The sequence below is a fragment of the Pundamilia nyererei genome, unplaced genomic scaffold (genome assembly GCF_000239375.1).
Source record: "Pundamilia nyererei isolate P.nyererei 1_Seehausen unplaced genomic scaffold, PunNye1.0 scaffold00034, whole genome shotgun sequence".
NCBI lineage: Eukaryota > Metazoa > Chordata > Actinopteri > Cichliformes > Cichlidae > Pundamilia > Pundamilia nyererei.
This window is the reverse complement of record NW_005187435.1, coordinates 2,602,756-2,623,203: the sequence shown is the minus strand read 5'-3', so window position 1 is coordinate 2,623,203 and position 20,448 is coordinate 2,602,756. Positions and strand designations below refer to the sequence as shown.

Genomic DNA, 20,448 nt, shown 5'->3' with positions numbered 1-20,448 from the left:
CTTTCAGTGCTGAAGTAGAGTAGAAAAGCACTATATGAGAACCAGTCCACTTTAAACCAAAACAATGAGCTGAAAGGTGCTGCAGAGCTGTGCAAAGCTTCACAGGGTTGGGTTATAGTTCTCTGTGGGTTCATTGCAACAAACTTATTAATGTAAGGATGTTTGATTTATCTTGGTTAAATGTAACTAACTTAACTTTATATTCTTTTGATGTTTGCTAACTCTTCTCATCTTTTTCTGTTTTTTACAGTGCAGCTCACATTCACCTTTTTGATATTCCTGTCACAAGTCAACGCATTAATGTCACGAATATCAACACTCAGAGCTCACAGAGAGGCACTCGGAAAGCTATTCTCTGCAGACCCCCAGACCCATTGGCGAGGCCTCAGCACAGAGGGGCTTAAGCAGAACTGCTGATTGATTAACCGTTCATACCAAACAGGTTAGACTGCGGCAGACAGCCAGCTACCTCCGCCCAGATTTGCGCTCTTTGCAAAATAGTTTGGCTTCTGTATTCATGATGGTGCATCTCCTTTCACTCCCAGCATGCACTTGGCACTCTTTCCATCCAGCAGCCTTGGCTGAATAGAAAATAATAATCCCCTGACCAGCAATTCCTCTAAAACCATTTGGCTCATAACTGCATGAAGACCAGGGTGATGCTTCAGTACAGCATGCAGGGGATGATTGCACAGAGCTACTGGGTGGACTATTGTTTAAAAGAATCAGGGGAGAAAGAAAGCAGTCTGCAAGGCAAAGGTTTGGGTAGAGTTCTTCAATACCCCTTGTCTCTCCCTTTCCTCCTCCCTTTTGTCTCTTCCTCCAACTCTTCTACCTCCTCTCCTCCTCCTCCTCCTCTCTCTTGCCTCATTCTCTCTGCTGCCCTGCTACCAACACTACTCTGTAATTTAATCCATTTAGTCATGGCTCCAGATCAATATCCATTTTCCTTGGCCTTAGGGAGAGCCTCTTGAATCTGCTTGTTTCAAACAGTGGTTGTGTTGGCCAGCAGGGGCTCCCGTGGGCCTGCTGGCTGATACAGATGTACTACACAACAGTATCTGGGAAAACAAAGCTCGCTCTTTGAACTTGCATCTCATCTCTCACTCGCCTCACATTTTAACCTGTGTTTTGTTCCACAACCTACACTTCTTCTAAGATTTCCTTCTTGATTACTCTAAACAATACTCTTCCTGAGAGAGGATGAAATGCAACCCCTAGTTGGTTAGTAAATGAATGACACTGAATCAGATTCAATTAAAGCTAATTTGATGAGTGGACCGTGCCAGTGACCAGGAAGGAAGTTGGAATTATTATTTCTTCTCCCTCCAGGATTGATTTAGACCCACTGTCAGCACAGTGGAGCATACTGGGATGGGAGATGAAGAGTATTTACTATTACTATACTGCATTGAGGAGATTCAATCATGAACAGCCTGTTAAAGTGTCCTTGAGCAAAATGACGACACGCCATCAGATAAATGTCTATATTTAGCTGAAGAACTAGTCATTTGCTGCCACTGGGCGAACATTTTGATCACACATAACATTGTTAGTTGCCCTGCTTCAGTATAAACTGTCTTAAGCCCACCCCACGGGTGCCACCGGCCAGCTGTACGCTCTGTGGACACTGACAGTGATTCTCCTTCACCTGCTCAACTGCGTTGTGCATTGCCATGTTTTATAAATAACTGTGTGTTAAATATTCATCTGTTAGCATTTGCATACAAGTATTTTGCACTTTACAGATGAGTTTCATAAAGTCAAAAGGACAGCCAAATAATTTACCCTCAACTACTGATATGGTTGGAACTGTCAGACCTTACTGCACTTTAAGTTAGTACAAAAAGGCGTGAATAAAACGCTACTCTCACCTGCCACTATGTTATTTATAGGTTAACTGCTCGTTAATAAAAACATCTAATCAGCCAGTCGCATGGCAACAACTTACTGCATTTAGGCATGTAGAAATGGTCAAGACAACCTGCTTGAAGTTCACTGAGTGAGGAAAAGTGATTTAGGGTAAGTGACTTTGAACGTGGCATGCTTGTTGGTGACAGATGGCTTGGTCTGAGTATTTCAGAAACTGATGATTTACTTGGATTTTCTCACACAACCATCTCGAGTGTTTACAGAGAATGGTCCAAAAAGAGATAATATCCAGTGAGCAGAAGTTCTTGGGTTGAAAATGCCTTGTTCATGGCAGAAGTCAAAGGAGAATAACCAGAAAGCTTTAAGCAGATAGGAAGGGATCGATTGTCAAATAAGCATTTGCAATACAATCAACAGTGTTGGGAAGGTTACTTTTAAAATGTATTCCATTACAGAATACAGAATACATGCCCAAAAATGTATTCTGTAACGTATTGCGTTACGTTACTCGATGAGAGTAACGTAACTGAATACTTTGGATTACTTAATATATGCTGTTTACAACTACGTGAATGTACTATTGCTGTGATTTATTACTGTTACTGAAGGTCCGCGGCTCCGAACCGTAGCAAAGGGACCTCTGGCTAATATGGTGGGTTCCATGTCGGGCTCATAGCTGAAAACTAGCTTTACTTTGTTGTCTGGGTCAACTTTGCAGCGAGAGACAGAGAGAGGCGTTGAAAGGCTGCTGCAACGAAACTTATTGTTTCAGAGGAAAACACGAACACAGTGTACAGTCGAGTCTTAATAGCTTACTTACAACTGGGCTCGTCAGGCTCTCTTCTTGGCTGCAGTCATTATTATTACATGCTTCCAGCTCCCGTTTCTGCTCGGTGACAGCTCGTACTTTTCCTTTTTCTCCCTCCCTCGCTCACAGACACATAAGGGTATGGCAGTCCATTCTCCCAGCAGCACGGACTACACTGCCCATGATGCTACATTCTTTAGAGTAGCATTCTGCCTATTAGCTTAGCACAACAAAAACAACAACAAAAAGGCACTCTCTCACCCAGGAAACAAGCAGAGAGAGCGTCACCCTGTAACCATGGCAACCGTAACGCTGCCGCCTGGAACAACGGGACGTAGCTGTCAAACAAAACCCAAACCGTGTAATCCATTTATTTCAACAAAGTAACTGTATTCTAAATACCACCTTTTTAAACGGTAACTGTAACGGAATACAGTTACTCATATTTTGTATTTTAAATACGTAACAGCGGTACATGTATTCCGTACGGAACACTCCCCAACACTGACAATCAAGGTATGCAGAAGAGCGTCTTTGAACATACACCATATTGATCCTCAAAGCAGATGCGCTACTGTAGCAAAAGAGCAAACTGGATGCCAGTGCTGTCAGCTAAGAACAGGAAACAGAGGCTAAAATTTGCGCAGGCTCACCACAATTTTGCAATAGAAGATCACATCATGTTAATAGGGAGCAAAACCTCTGAGGAATGTGTCCACCACCTTGTTGAATGTATACCATGAAGAATTCTAAATGCAAAAAGATGTCTGAGCTGGTACAGGCAAGGTGTACCTAATAAAATGACCAGTAAATATAAATGATCAGCTCCATGAATCAATATTTAAGTCAGAAATTCATTCATTCTTTCTCTTTTGTAAGGATTTGAAATTTACAACCATATTAAACTGTATGTTCAAACTTTGTACCATAAAAGTTTCATGCAAATTCGAGACTGTCAATCAGGAAATGCTCTAAAAATACTATCTGACACGAATGGACCCAGTGATGCTTAGCAAGTGGTGTTGACTACGTTTACATTTGACTATGCAAGCATCTCCAAATGCATGTCAGCTGCTCAAAATACATAAAAACGATTTCCAACAACTTAAAAGCCTCATCTTTTTAAAAGCTTTTCTGAGTTTTCTTCCTAATATGGCAACATTATAATGCCAACCGTTTAAATATATGAAGTATTCCTTTAAGATAACAGATCCAAATGAATTCAAATGAATGAATTAATGTTTAACCTTTAAAATCAAGTATCAAGTTATTTCTATTCTTATGATTGTTTACATGGATAGACACTTCATATCTAAGGCATGAACCTCTCTAACAGTCAAGCTGAATTTAAAAGCTACAGAAAAAGAAACATCCAGGAACATAGAGGCCGATCTTCTCTTCTGGAGTGTTTTTGTTTTCCCCAATTCCAAAAGTCTAAATTTGGAATAAAGTCACCTGATAAATTTTTCATATAACCTCACCTCCAACTAAAGGACTTGAATTTTTTATCAAGGTCCTCATCACCTCAAACATATGGTTCCCGTCCATACATGCATTTAAAAGCAGTTGCAAATTTCTGCCTTTTAAGAGTGTCCCAAGTCAATTGTTGATGTGGCATCACAAGATTATTTTTGTGCTTTTCTTAGGAAACCTCATTTTCTGGCTTTTTAAAGCACATCCTGCCCCTCTGTTCATATGATGTTGCTCCAGCGTACTCAGAACATTTCTAGTTTGTCTTACCCTTATTGCACTTTTCCCAACATTTGATATACATGCTTTTTAAATTACATTCTTTAAACTTTAACCTTTGTCAAGAAAAGCACAACATTATAAGTTTAAAATGCAGTATAACGTGGGACAAAAATAAAACACATTAAAAGAAGAAGATGTTAAACCAGTAACTATGGGGACTATAGTCAAGACAACCTGCTGAAGTTCAAACTGAGCATCAGCATGGGAGGAAAGGTGATTTAAGCGACTCTGTAAATGCACACAGTTGTTGGTGACAGCTGGCTAGTCTGAGGTTTTTAGAAACTTAATCTGCACAACAATCGCTAGGTGTACAGAGAAAGAGAAAACATGGTTGTTCTCTGATAGAAAATGTTTGTTGAAACCACAAGTCATATTAAATTGGCCAGATTTCTTTGAGGTGATTGGAAGGGAACAGTTTCTCAAATAACTAACTGTTACAACTGAGGTATTTAGAAGAGCATCTTTGAATGCAAAGCAGCAGAAAACCACACCAGGTGCCTCTCATGTAAGCTAAGTCGGGAAAAGGGGGGCTACAATTCACACGGGGTCACCAAAATTGGACAGTATCAGATTGCTGAAGCTCAGTTGGGCACCAGTTTGCCTTTAGAACTGCTTTAATTTGTCATAACACTGAAAATACTCGATTTTAGTTCATACTGACATGATAGTGTAATGATAGCATAATCTGTGTTTTCCTGTTCCACCAGCTCCCAAATTGGACAGATCTTGTTGGAGGCCATCTGAGTACAGTGAATTTACTGTCATGTTCAAGAAACCAGTTTGAGATCATTTGAACATAGTGACATGAAGCAATCATCAGAAGATGGGTACAGTGTGGTTATGAAGGGATGAACATGATAAAGCAACACTTGTGAGGTAGTTGATTCTGTTCATCTGGCTGTACCGGGGGTTTTTTGTTTATAAAATCGTTCTCTGTAAACCATAGAGATGGTTGTGTGGGAAAATCCCAGTAAACTTGCAGCTATTGAATTACTCAGAGCAGCCCATCTGGTAACAGTAACCATGCCACATTCAGAATGTCTTAAATCACATTTCTTCACCTTTCTGACATTCAGTCTGAACATCAGCATTTTGTCTTGATCATATCTACATGCCCAAATGAACTGATTTTCTGCCATGCGACTGGCCGATTAGATGTGTGTTAATGCACAGTTGAATTCGTGTACCTAATAAAGTGTCCAATGACTGTTTTTGGCTATTCTGGATAAACTATGTAAATTATATAAAGGAACTTTTTCCAAATGCAGGATGTAGTATATTCATTTATATACATAATAACCTCAAAAGCCTAAAAAGTAAGGCATTTTAAATGTTTGTCACCAAATGCTGAAAATGTTAAACATTTTTTCTTTCTTCTGTCTTCTCTTTTAAAAATAGAATGATAATATTCACTTGACTGACAGCAGCCCCACATGGTGCAGGCATTAAGGCTTTCCTGCTCATGTTCATTCTGTGTTCTTATCATCAGGATCATGAACAACTTAATGCCCTCCAGTACAGTCCTTTTCACTTGCTCATGCACATAGAAGATGAAACGAACAAAGCGAAGGTGCAAAATCTGCAGTTTTATCCATAATGGCTGTGGAAGATTAACAGCAGAAAAGAAAGAAGTCTGAAAAATCTTTGCCTCAGAGGCACATGTGAAACTGCCTCAAGTTTTGCAAATTGTTTCTGCTGGGTGCTGTCTTTGCAATCAAATAGCTTATCTCTCCTATAGAAATTTCTCTTGTTCTCTTCTGCCAGTCAATATGCACCGATGTGGAAATTGAAAAAGCCATCATCTGTTACTATCTCACTCATGCATGTGATGGTGTTTAATACAAGCACTTGGTTCTTGTTAGAAATTAGCTAAGGCCCGTCTTTATCAAAGTGTACTTTAGACCGCTTGTCCACTCTGTGCTTTCTTTTCTCTCTCGTCTCTCATTTGCCAAAGATTTGTTGATCCGATAAACAGCTTTCTGCTAAATTAACATATTCAGTCCCTTAAAACAAAACTGAAACCATTTTCTAGGCACAATTTGTGAGAATTCAGAGTTTTTACTGTCATTAGTGTCTTCGAATTGCCAAGGCAAGCTTCTCTGAGGAGATACTAATTTGCACATTTGCAGCTATTACTGACTAAAAAAATGTGTTTTATACACATAAAACAACAGAGACATTTCTCCTTCTAAAAATAAGAACAAGCAGGTAAATCAAGGTTCAAACAAAACATTTCCTGTAATGTCACCTTTTAAATCTGAAGATGTCATCATCACAGCGAGGATGAATGCTAGAGTGCTGTGCCGCCTTTTACTCCAGCAACAAGTAAAGTTGTTTCTAAAAATGTGCTCAATATAGAGTCAAGGGCAGAGTCTATTTTTGTAGAAGGAGAGGATTCTTGCTCTCTTTGTTGTTGAGAAAGTTTGAAAAGGCTAAAAGCACTGGAGTTAGTGTTGCGTATCTAAAGATGAAGGCAGATTTAGCCAGGGTTTTGGACCAGAGTTTGTCCAACAAAGAGCTGACGATAGAAAGCAGCTCCTGTAGTATTTTGTACCTTAAACATGTGCAAACCTTTCTTTTATAAATGGATTTTTTTCTTCAGCTATCAACAGTGATTAATGTCTTTATTCTCAACTTGTGTTCTTAATCTATCTTAAAGTGCTGTGTGAGCCGGTTCATAATGGAAGTGCATTGTCTGACACTATCACATTGCTGAGAATAAATTTCTCGACTCTCTTGCTGAATATATTGAGCATGTCTCATTGATTCATGACTGCCAATATCATTACTATCATTTAGACATACATTTCCGGTGCTCAGTGAATATGGAGCTTGTCAAGGGCAGCTATTATGGTGATGTTACACTGAAAGTGACCTGGCTGTGAACCGTCAGCGTTATCTGTGGATTAATTACTCTGCCCTCTCATCCTCACTCTACCTGTGTAGGGTGAGAATGAGATTGCGTCTTCTCCCTTTGTCCCATCTTTCCTCTGAATATAAATGTGTTCCCCATTCAATGCCTCACCATGTACCTCCAGTAAGAAGCAGAAAATTGTTAGCACTTAAATACAATTGGAAAATCTGTGGTGTTCCTTTTTCTTCTCTTTAACCGTGATATTCTGAGCCAGCCGCAGTAAAAACAGTGAATGTGTGAATCTGTCAGTGGTGATTGTCATCATCGTCCCCCTGATGGGAAATTCAGAAACATGGAGCTGTGCCCATTGTTTTCACTGAGAGTGGCACAGGGAGCATTAACCTAACACAGGAAGCTCTGCATGCCTCTGGCTCTCCAACACAAACATTTACCCTGCATGCATACATACGTACACGTGCGGCCATAAAATGCGTGCATTCAAGCATGACAACACTGCAGGTAAACACCCACCCACCCGACACACACGCCAACATACTACTGTTTCTGTTCTTGCACGCAAATGACAGAGATACAGTTAGAATTCAGGTTGTGTTTTGATTCTGATCTTTCCGGCCTGTTATGTTTATCTGTTAATTTTTTATCTTTGTCCTTTTGTGGCCGGCAGCATTTACTGTTTCACACGACTCCTCGCAGTGTGAAAGCAAAGAATGAGCAATCCCTTATCACACCACCGAAAAAGTATTTTATATCCTTTTGACAATGATGGCATATGAAACCTGTAATGGCATTGATCATATAAGCAGATTTCGCTGGTACATTTCTTGGAATCAATCCTTAAATGTCTGCTAAGGATACAGCTCTCACTGTTTCTCACCATCACAACAACTTGTTCAAAGGCATCTGCTGCCTATCAATCTGTCTGATAAAAACATAAATCTACTATTAAAAGAAGAAATACAGACATTTCAACAAACATCTGAAGGCAAGACAAAGCTTATCTAAATATGTATTCTCAAGAATCCCTCAAATGAATTATCCTTATTTGTCCTGTGATATAGAATACAGTTTTAATACCTTAAGTAATATAATTCATTTAAAAATTGCACTGCAACAAGACTATTTCCTTATGAACACACAAACACAGCATACTGTATATACTGACACACAGTATACTGCAAATAACCATTTCATCCAGTTTGGTTGTTAATCTTAACCTAATCAGACTAACACCCCCATATTTTTGATTAGTTTACTGAAGCCATATATTTAAAATGGCAAATCAAGTACGTGATTTCAGCATAGTATTCATGTATAAGTTACTGCATATCAATGCCACCATGCATTGCGTACAATATCCTCTAGTGGAGTCCAAGGATAATATTATGAAACTTACCCAAACCCCAAGTACATAAATGTCCATCTAATTAGAAATGTGTAAAAAAACTTACCATGGATTAAAGAGCAGGAGCCCACGAGCAGATGAAAGGCTCGTTTATTTTGTGATGTACTTCTGGTAAAGTCAAGAATAATCAAATAAATTCTACTTACATTTCAACTGTAAAACACACACAAAGAACTCTCATTTCAACCTTGACACATCAGATGTTTAATGATTGTAATCAGTCAGAGGAGGGAAAATAGGAATATTTTCATGAATGGAAAGAAATTTGACACTGAGCAAGATATTAACTACCATTAAAGGTAATTAATAATTGTAAAATATCTACAGCGAGAGCAGTAAGATCAGTAAGAGTAAAAACTTGCATGGAGTATACTGGAAAACAAAACAACACAGCATAGGGTTGAGGTATCATTGTTAACTTTTATAAAAGATTTACTCATCCCTCCTACAGAAATGAATATATTCTGGTCTATAATTATACATTACTTATGCATTATTTACCCTTGGTATTAAGGATGCAAAAAAGTAGTTCTGCAAATGGTATTTCTGAGGATGTGTTGCTTATCAGTTCCAATGTTTCTTCCCACTTCAGAATCAGAATCAGAATCAGAAGACTTTATTTATACCCAAGGGACAATTAACATACAACAGAGCTGCATGATGTTTGATTTGAATGTTTTCCTGGGCATGCGTAATAGTTAGCAATGACAGAGTACGTTGTCAGTGAGTGAACACATATAAATCTAGTTGATCTGAATTTCTTTAATTCAAATATAACCAACAAGAAGGAATCAATTAATAACCATAAACATAATAGATTTATATTAATCAAGCATTTTTATATATCTAAGTAATCAAACAAATCCCTTATGTTTTTTTGAGTGTAAAAACCCTTCTGTAACATAGCAAAAACCTCAACAATCAAAGGGCCTTTTTTGAGCAAGCACCTGGCAACAGGGGGAAGGATAAACGTCCTCTTAACAGGAAGAAACCTAAAATAAATATAAAATATAAAATATTAGATATATTTCACTTTTTATCTGATAATGGCATTAGAAAAAGTACCACAGGACCACCAAGGTCAGTGAAAATCCCTTCAAAGACTGTAATGAACCCTTTCGTCACACAAGAGAGTCTCGTTAAACAAGGGTGAAAAATGGGGATCATCAAAGTCATGACCATCACCTCAGAGCCATGGATGTCTGCACATGATTCTGTGCTTATTAAGTTTAATTTATACATTAGAATTGCCTAAATTTGGATATACGTTCTTAAGAAATATTTGATTTCTCTTTAATATAATGCACCCTAAATGGTACTTGCTTTGTGGTGCCCAAAGTGCCAAAAAATAAATAAATAAGTGAAAATAATAAATAAGTGAAAAGTCTCTTTCCATAAATCATGAACATGCTGTGAGCTGTTTCATGTATTCAAGTATTTTCTCTTTTACTACACCTGCCAACAACTTCACTCATTCTGCAGATTAAAGCCCCTGTAGACAGCAAAAACAAAATAATAAAGCATAAAATAAAAATAAAGCATAAAAATGCTCACAATAAGGTCTTTGGAAACATGTCATGATTTCTGGAAAGAGACATGCCTGCTGAGTTTTTCAATTGCATTTTTATGGTGTTTTGAAGACCACAAGGTCTGCCATCTAGTTCCATCTTAGAAGAGGCAGCTGTAGTTCAGGAATCACTGGAGTTCATTTCTTGGGTGTGGTCTGGCTGTACACATACCTTGCATGGAAAAACTTATTTAAGCAACTCAGGGTGCTGTACACTTAACCACGCCTGGACGTGGCATGCAGCAGCCATACTTGTCAAACAAACTGGACTTTGGGATTATACTCAGTTGCAGATACGGACTGCAGCGCACAGAGTCATCATTCCTGTAATGCTTCTTTAAAATCTGACTGAAGGGCACATGTTCAATCAGTAAAGTGTAGTATCACAATGTGTCACAAAAAACAGCAGGCACGCAGACATCTACACACAGATCCTAGCACTTGCTGTCCAATGATGAAATTTACATCTCAGATATAAAAGGATCCTTTTCCATGTGAAAACCAAAACACACATTCAACAGAAGGGCGATATCTCCAAAAACGGGAAACCGACGTCAAAAATAGTCTAAACAAGAAGCACTCCAAGACTGCAAACCTCCACTGGGGCAGTCACTCTCTGGGCAGTATTTACTTTTAAGGGAATCGTATTGTTTTTTGTATATTCATTTTGTGTTCTTTAGTCTTTTTAAGCATAATTTAAGAGGTTTGTAGTGCAGTAAAAATAACATATTTGGGGGCCAACATGAAAGAAAGGCAGATGTAAAATGTAACATGATAGTGACATGATATTTGGATACAAACTCTGACGGGATACTTAGAACCCCCGTATATCATTCCCTATATGGCTATATGTTGTCAATACAAACATTGGATGTAAGAAACATCTTACTTATGATTGGTCTATTGACCTTGAAGGAGAGGTCAGAGGTCGCTTTATAAGGTACGTATTATTCGTTGACAATAGCACACTTGTAAAAATCATAGGTTCTAAGTTATAAGGCTTTTTGTCAGTTTTCGATGAATAAATCGTTAAGCTGACTCTGAAGACCTTGAAGGACGTAAGCCAAGTTTAAAAGGATTGTTGACATGAGTCAAGTCTACACCTCTGCAAAGTGTTATCAGATTCCATTTAAAACTTTTTGAGCTATTGTGTTTACAGACAGAAAGAATGACATGTATATATGCATGCAAATGCTACCCCCTTGGCAGAGGTACAGTAATAAATTAATAGCTGCACATGTTCGGTAAAAAAAATGGACTTTTTTTGGAGTGGTGATCCACTCTTTTACCACACTTTACAAAATAGGTGAAAACTGTTAACCACCAAACTCTTTGACTATCACCATTTCCAAGCTGTTTAATTAGAAACACACTAGCAGGTAGCCAACTGTTGCCTCCTTCAGTTTAGGAAACCTAATTTCCCATATCCTTCAAATATTTCAGATCTTACTGGTAAAAGAGAGTCTGATAAAATTCACAAAACAGCCAAGTGAGATTACTGACAAAACCCCACTAAACTCTGAGAAAAGATCGTATCTCTACCCTCTAGTCTCTCTTTCTCATGCCGTCCTCCTCTAACGCTGACGGATATCCAGCACTACGTCTTCACTCAGCCGTGCACACTTGCCCTCCCATTTCCCTGCTGAGAGGTCAGTGCTGTTCGTGTCTGCTGGAAACCTTTCACAGAGCCTCATCTTTAGCTACTCTGAGCTAACAGCAGGTAGTTTTGCTGTTGCCTCTATTTGAAGTGATTCATTTCATCCCTTGACTTTGAAGTGTACAATGAAGGAACATTTGTAGTGTTGCCGAGTGTTGATTCAGAGAGAAACACTTGTTCTCAGTAGCTCCAAAATGATGGCAAACGCATGACTTTTGCTGCTGAGGTCCCGAACGTATTTCGGGGTTATTTCAGAATGTGTATCTGCTGCGTTGTTGCCCTCTAAATGACCTTTTTTCTAGTCTGCTAAGCACAACTGGATTGAGTATGATATCAATCCTTGGACTGCTCTGCTACACCAATGATAAATAGTAATAATTCCCACTTTTGGGGTATGTGAAAATGATAGCATGGATGAATGGCATCCCTGCTGCCTTTGGGAGCAGAGGACCTCAGAGGTTAGCATCAAAGCATTTGGGTCCATGACTCTCGGGTTAATGTACTCTAAATCTCTCCAAGGCAAACAAGTGAAAAAATGCCATTTGGATCTACGCATTCACAGGCATGCAGGGAGCTGTATTTCACTTTTTACGATTTTCATCAGACGCTGATTTGCAGCACTTGTTTTGGAACTTATCTGAAGGTAATAGCGTCCTCGGTTGATTAACTTTATTAGATCTTTACCCAGTGGCCTCATTCTCTGTGCCTGTAATGCCGACTGATTAGGTGGGAACTGCAGGGCACCAAATTGCAGAGAAGGATAATGATTTACATACGGGAGTGATGAGAAAATGGTATTAGAAGTTTTGAAATGTTATTAAAAATGTCAGTTGTAGACCTGGATACACATACAGCAGGTGCAGATAGAACAAGAAGAATCAGAGGAATCCTAAAGAGGCATTCATGTGTCACGGTGTGCAAACAATTTAGAAGCACAAAATCCACATTCACAGGGACAAACCCCGTGCACTTGAAAACACTGCACTTCAGCATGTGCGTTTACTGTATACACTGCCTCTCTGTGACTTGCACAGTGTGCATGTCTTTGTTAGAAGAGTGTTCATGAGTCACCACTGTCTTTACCCTAAGGCTCAGCATCCAGCCAGCTGAAGGAGGGGATGCATGTTTTATTTTTGTCTCTCTAATATGGCGTGAAGACATCATTATCTCGTAACGTTTTTTTTTCCAGAGCTTTTATTGTTTAAAATGGCACTGAATACGTGTATAACTTAAACTGTTTCATTATTAGACGTTCAATCCAGCGTGCGTCATTAGGAAAGGGTTTTGTTATTGCGAGCCTAAGCAGCGTGTGGCTGTATGAACCCTCCTCGGAGAACGAAGGATGTTATCTTTTCTGTCATGCTCATACCAGCACTGCCCATGGGGAAGAGGTGAGCATGCAAGGAACTTGGCTGATTGAGGGCACAGGGCACAGAGGCGAGCTGTGCACTGCTATGGCTGCCTGTGAATACTAAGGATGTCTCACAAGAGAATCTTTTGTCAGCGTCAGCGCCCTTTGAGAAGAGTCATAAATAGCACAGGGGGTGTGAGATCTTGTCTACATTCCTGCCATATCATCAAGATTTCCTATTTCAGTGTTTAAAACCTTTGTACTTAACAAAAACTCATACATATAATCGATAAATTATGTAAAGCTAAAAATTTTCTAACTTTCTGACACGGTGAGGGGCGATCATATTAAAAATCGCCACATTTCGAAAGAATTTCTCATGAAGTCACAGTTCAGGTGACTATAAGCCCTCAATTTTAGCTACATTTTGATACATTTTTTCACCTTTTGGCTCTGTTTGATGAAAGAGCCTTCTTCTTTTGCCTGCTCTCTTTAGGGGTTGCCACAGTGGATCATCTGCCTCCCTCACCCTCACTCCCTCTAACCCTATCCCAGCCATCCTCCTTTGTCGCATCAACCCTCTGCATGTGTTATGGTCCTGGGTGTTTGACCCACCTCTTTGAGTTTGGGGCTTTCACGTTCTTTTGGAGATTATGTATTGGAATTTCAGGAGCAGGACCAAGCATCCAAACACACTCCTTCCGGTTGTCATCTATATAGGTTCGTGCCCCACCCTCCCTGCCTCCTTGTTCTTCTTTAACTTCTTCACTTCTATTTAGTACATGGGGATCTGCCAGGCCCGGGAGCCATCGCCAGTCCTCTTCGATGCCTTCCCCAAACCGCAGCTCAATTCATGTCAAAGCATTCACTTTTACCTACTAAAACGCTGTTAAACCTAAAATGAGGACGTGGGCCCAGCTAGTGAATTTATTGTTAAATATTTTCTGTTTGTCAGTTAGTTTGCTCATTATTTATGCTGTCATCTTTGTGTTATTCCTTAGCATTTTCAGTCTTCAGTGTTTAGTTCCATTTACTTTCTCTGTTTCCTATCTTATTCATTGTTCCTGCATTCTCCATTTAGTTATGGTCCTCACTTCCTGTTTTATTTTTATAGTTTCTCATTTCTAGTGTCTTGAGTTTAATTCACTTCCCCTCCTGTGTAATTGTATTTGATTACTGTGACTCTTGACCCTCCTGTGTCCACTTCCCCATAACGACTTTGTATGTAGGTAAGTTTATTTAAATAGTGCTCTTCACAGACACAAAGGTCACAAAGTGAGACAATTAAAACACAACTAATATCAATGGAGAGCCTTTAAACCAGAATACAAATAAATAAATGAATTTAAATAAGTTTTTCAAAGACTCCACAGAGTCAGCTAAACGGAGCTGGAGTGGTAAACCGTTCCCGAGGCTTGGAGCCACAGACTGAAAAGCTTTGTCCACCCAGTTTTTTTTCTTGTGTTTACTCAAGCTCTTCCTTTGTCTTTTGTCGCAGCATCTGTTAACCTCCTCTCTCTGTTTCCAGACAGTTTGGGAGTTTGTTTAGTTTTCTGATAGACTTTGTTTATGAACTTTTCACCAGCCAAAATAAAGGCTCACTTTTGATTCTGCACTAGATCCATGAGCCTTCTCCATCTTTTATTTCTGAGCTTCATATTCACCACCTGTTGTCCAGAGCATCAACTACTGGTTCGAACCATCTCAACCCTGCCTCTTTAAGTCACCAAGTCCAAAGGGCTCAACCTGAGCTCCCTCTCTGATCTACGCATGTCTAATCTTCTCCTGTCTTTTTTTTGTCAGTGCCGCCGTCAACAAACCATACAGCGTGGTAGGTCTCACTACCATCTTGTAAATATTCCCTTTCACTCATGCTGTTCTCTTTTTGTCACAAATCATCCCTGACGCTCATCTCTACCCTGTCTGAAGAGTGATATTTTCTAGCAGAAACACTGTCTGGTGTCATCTTAAACTCTCCTCACATGTAAAATGAAATCCACTCAGCTTTTTTTTTTAATCATTACTTTACATGGTTCTAAAATTGTGTTACTATCTCACTATGCCTCTACCTCTCTCTCTTCAAAGACTCACATTTACCAGTTAGCAAAATATCAAATGAAATTTGGTATTTATTTTAAATTCCTAGTCCTGCTTTCCTCTGAGGCCAAAAAAAGAGTTGTTCCCAGGGCTTTTATGTCTGTGCTGGATTATGTTGACGTTATTCGTCTGCAGGCATCCTCGCAGTGTTTACACAAGCTTGATGGATTCATCACAAAACTCAAAACTCTTGCTGTTGCACATTGTATGCTTGAAGTGGATGAACTGTTTTGTCCTCTTGTAAACTCATGAACAAGAACATTTGGTTTTGCAGAGCCTACAGAGTTATATTCTTCAAAAAAGTATACAAAAAATATGTTTTTGGTCTTATGGATGAATTACAGAAACGAAGGGGACTTTTAAAGATGCTGCTTGGAATCAGTAGCAAAAATCTGTTCAATCTTAGTGAGTTGGTCTCACCAAATGACTAGAAGAAGCAGTCACATCTGTATGCATGACCCTTATTACCCCTGTTTTATGCTTAGTTGATGTTTCAAATCCATTTGCATACGTGTTTAATGTGAATACCTGTGTGCACACTGGATGTGTATTGCACATAATCCTGATTGAGCTGCTGCCTACAACTTAGTGAGTGCTCTTGCAAAGAAGATTCGATTAAAAATATAATCATAAATGATAGTAACAATGAAAATGGCACCAAAATCAGTTTCACTGAACTGTGAATATTTGGGCCTCAAATGGATTTGTGATTATAATATATGAATATGTAAGCGTGTTAGCGATAAAGCTTCAGGTCAGGGAGAATTTGCAGAGGTAAGAAAATGGGAGAAGCTCCTGGAGGAGCATCCTTACTTTTTTGCCAAGATTTTAGGTCACAACATCAGAACAGAGTTAGGCCAAGAAAAGAGTTTTAGAAAGGAATACGCTGTGTATAAATAGGTATACGGCACAAAGGTACAACGCTAGAAATCTCATTGGTATTCCATACAGGTTCAGTAAAGGTTTGAAATACTTTTTAGACTCTTTCTGCTCTACAGTAACAAAGCTAAGTAACTCAATAACCTCAATCTCTTCCATGCACCCACACTGGTAGACACACATGAACGACAACGCAGGAATCCCGACTCTCCTTCCTTTTCTAATGGAGCAGCCACCCAGTGCGTCAGTAACCTGATTACCCCAGCTGTCAGTCTGAATAAGGCCAGGCTTCGGGATCCTCCCGTCGTCTGATCCTCACTACAGGATAGAAGCAGTCCTCCTTGAGATTTTGGAGCAGAGCAGGACGGACACAATCACAGGGAAGGGGAAAGAACTGGTAGGACCAGAAAAAGCCAGCAGGTAAGATGCAGTAGTTAAAACTTTGATTCTGGCTTCTTTGGTTCTGGTGAGTCTAAGTTTCTTAAATATTTGGGAGTAGATTATATCTTAAGGTAGACACATTTTCCTGTATGTTTTATATTTACAGTATAAACACATGTGCTTCTTGCTCTATCTAAACCTGAGTTAACCTTCCAGATTTCTTTGGGAGTATTCGCTTTTAGGCTTTGCATAACTAAATAAATGACTTGAACTGATGATAAAAACTGAATTTTTTTTTTTTTTAAAAAGGCTGCATGTGTGGATAAAAGCAAGTGTAGGAGTATCAAAGTGAGCAGCCAGTTAGTAAGGGGAGGGCTACAGGATACAACTAGTGGGTGGACCTTGATTATTGTTTCCGTGCACAACAAGTCTCTCATTTGTGCCGTCTTTACCTCAAAACAGGAGAACTTTGAATGACTTTGAATAAGCTGCTGCGCAGAAAGATTAACTGATCCTTCAACATCTATATTTTATTAATCTGCATCTTCCAGTACATCTGTTGGCTTTCCACAACTACAAGCTTAAAAACTCCACAAAGACTTTGGATCACTCTCTGGACTGACTGAACAAGTTAGAGTACGGCAGAAAAACAGTGAAGGCACTGAGCTGCACTTGGCAGCTCCAAAAGCAATGGCAGAGTGCACACCGGATGTAAACCCCACCAACGTGATCCAGAATCCAGAGGCTGACATAAAGGAGCTGAGTGAGGTTTCGGCTGAGTCTGCATCAGCGGGAGCAGCCAAAGTCAGACCTGCAGACGCGGGGCTGATTCGAAGTTTGTCCAAGTCAGACTCTGATTTGTTGGCATCGCCACTTGGAGAGGAGGATGGAGGTCTGGTTGGCCGAAGTGGGTCTGTGTCTAACTGCAGCTCTGGGCAGCCATCCATGGAGCGCATGCCTTCCTTTGCCTCTGAGTGGGATGAGGTAATACTCAAGTTCTAAGGATGGGGGGAAAGTGGGAGGGTGTAGAGGACAGAGGGAGTGGTACTGTCACTATTCAGGCATGGACAGGCTTTCGAGTGGAGCGTGTTAATGTCTTTAAGAGAGAGTGTGTTAGCAAGTGTGAATGTGTGAGGGGGAAAACAGAAAACCAATAAGAGAAGTAACTCTGGATTAGTGTGAAAAAAGACAAATGAGAACGGGCGAGGCAGTGCATTTCATGGTAGAGGAAGGAAGGAAGGAAGGAAGGAAGGGAGAGGGGGAGAGCGGAGGCAGCGCAACGAGAGCGATCAGGAGTCCAGCAGAAGCAGTGATAGAGTAACTTTACCCAGGCTGTTGGCGGAGAATGCCTGCGGGCGAGTGCTTGAATGCATGAATGGCTTGATCACTTGCACCGACCTCCCTGTAGCAGCCCTGGCATCCAAGACTAATTGGGCTTGTGCTGTCATTCCATATCCACTCAGTACATGTCTCAAGGGCCGACCCACGCTTCCACTGTATCCGGCTCTCTTCTGGCTCCTTTTCTACGTCTTGCGCCATCTACTTTCAGCCCAATGTGAATGGTCCTCCACCCCCCATTATCCCCAAAAGCCTTAACTTGTGATTTCTGAGCACTTTGGAGCATCAATGCAGTACACCCTAAAGCACTGCAAAAACCATGGAATGAATAATCATTTCTTAGCAGAACTTAAATGGTTGGAGACAACGAAGACAATGGCTGACGACTGATAATATATTATTAAATTATACAGCTTAGAGGCAGAGCAGTACAATTTTTTAAAATGTCCACAGCAAAGTAGAACATATCTGACGCTTCATGCCTGGTGATTATTCCCCATCACAATAATAACGTGAAGGATTTTAATCAGATTATCAGATTAAGTTTTGGCATAGTGCCATATGTCATCAAACCCAGCTGATATCTTGGCTAGCAAATGGTTTAAGTCGAACTGAAATGGCTCTTAAGAAAAGGCTTTAGTTGTCTGCAATTTATTTGGGGCACTCAGTTCTTCCTGCTTGCATGAATTCTTTGCTATCAGTGCTTAAGCAAAAGCTATTGGCTCCACTGATAATTACAACTTGACCGACTAGTTTCTTAAAAATCAATCTTTTTTTGCAAAAAAGAAGAGAAACTACTACATTTGGGCAGCCAAATGAGCAATACGAAACCCTTTATTTTGTGGATACTCTTTCATTACATCCACTAAGACTTTATATAAAAGATGGATCTAAAAAGTCACTGTAATGCAAATGTGCATTCCTTAATGTCCAGCAGGGAAGAATGGTTGCAAAACAAGGTCACATTATACACATGTCTTTGAGGAAACGCTGCTTCTGCTCTTTTACTCAATTTTATTGAATGTTACAATCTCATTTGCTAGCTTCAAGTGTTATTGAATACGTCATCATGCTCAAGTTGTAACTTGTGGGTCCAAAAAGAAGGTAAAGCAGGATATAGTATCCTGTAACTGTTAGATCTCGCTTGTTACATCCAGTTTAAAGCCCATAGATCAGCTAATGTTTCACAACAGGACTTCACTTAACATTGGGTCACATTGTGCTCGCTACATCTATCTTTTATATTCAGTCTGTCATCCATTATTTTTGGTTAGGTTGGGACTATTTCAAAGTCCAGCATCTGAAGACACTGCTGTCAGGTTACAGTTATCCAAAAAGAAAGTTTTCCTCACATTCTGCTCTCTGTGATTGTAAACCAATGCCTGTGATTCTTGTTTTCCATATATTATCAGTTGTAAGTAAATCTAACACAAAACAAAGTAAAATTCATTTTTAAGATTTTAGAATTTGTAACGTGCACCAGAAGGACAGCACTTTTTAGTTTCTTTTAGATTTCACTGATTTCATAATTTTATATATCTAATTATTTAAGATTGCACATTCAAAGAAGACTTATGTTTGTATGTATGACTTTTAAATGACAATTAAACACAAAATGCCTTCCCTTGATGTCAATGATGGCCCTACAGGCTCCAGAAATCACGACTGCTTCCTAAAAGTTTAAAAGCCTTTACTGTTATTTTAAGTGTATGTATACTGACTGCACTGGAAAGTGCCATATGCCTGTTGGGGAAATCAGTTTTCTTTTCATTTTTTCTTCTATATTTGTAATTAATTTACAGCATTTTAAGCTTTTCTTAAAGAATGCTCAGAGTGAGTTATTACAGTAAACGTTGCCTAAATCTGTCTCAGTGTGACCATCAGTAAGACAGCTGACTTGTTTGTCCTTTTCTTGACTCAGTTTCGAGCCTGTTTGGACTTGATTCAATTTTAAAAGATTTATCTTAAACTAATCTTGCCTCATGTTTTAATGAAAGCATTTTAAAAAAAATATGTTCACATTAAAAATGTATGGTTTGTACCATATGTTACAACAAGGGCTGCAACGAAGCAGTTTAGGGGTCCGAGACATCTTTAACTTGGATCTCTCTCTTTGTCAGCCCTGCATGCCCTGTGCCTGTTCTCCACTCCACCCCTGTTCTCTGACAGGCCTGTTTACCCAGGCTATGTTGGGTGGGGTGTCCTGTTCTCAAGGGCATCCTGTTTTGCAGCTGTCCTGGAGTGTCTGTTTCTCTTCCACATGTCAAGGGATTTGTTTGGGTTGGGGATATGGGTGTGGGTGAGGCTCAGGGCAAAAGTTAAATCAGTTTGTGCATACATGTGTTTATATACACTATGTGTATATATACAATAGCACCAACACTTAGGGAGACTTACACCACATTTTTATTGCATTAGCAAATAAAAAACAGCTATCAAAGGCATTACATTAAGCACAAAATGTTTGTT

At 39.5% G+C, this 20,448-nt stretch overlaps 1 protein-coding gene across 5 annotated transcripts in view; it reads left to right on the top strand.

Annotated features, from left to right (window-relative positions):
- Positions 1-16,599: 16,599 nt before the first annotated feature.
- anks1ab (ankyrin repeat and sterile alpha motif domain containing 1Ab) overlaps positions 16,600-20,448 on the top strand; it is a 60,531-nt gene continuing 56,682 nt past the window's right edge. For 4 of the 5 annotated variants that reach the window (XR_311646.2, XM_005729739.2, XM_013910002.1 and 1 more), the window contains exon 1: positions 17,078-17,625. Coding sequence is in view for 4 of the 5 variants with exons in the window: in XM_005729739.2 (XP_005729796.1) it covers positions 17,332-17,625 (294 nt within the window). In the remaining variant the exon portion in view is untranslated. Of the gene's footprint in view, positions 16,681-17,077; positions 17,626-20,448 lie in introns of those variants that run through there. The other variant, XM_005729738.2, reaches the window with a different exon arrangement.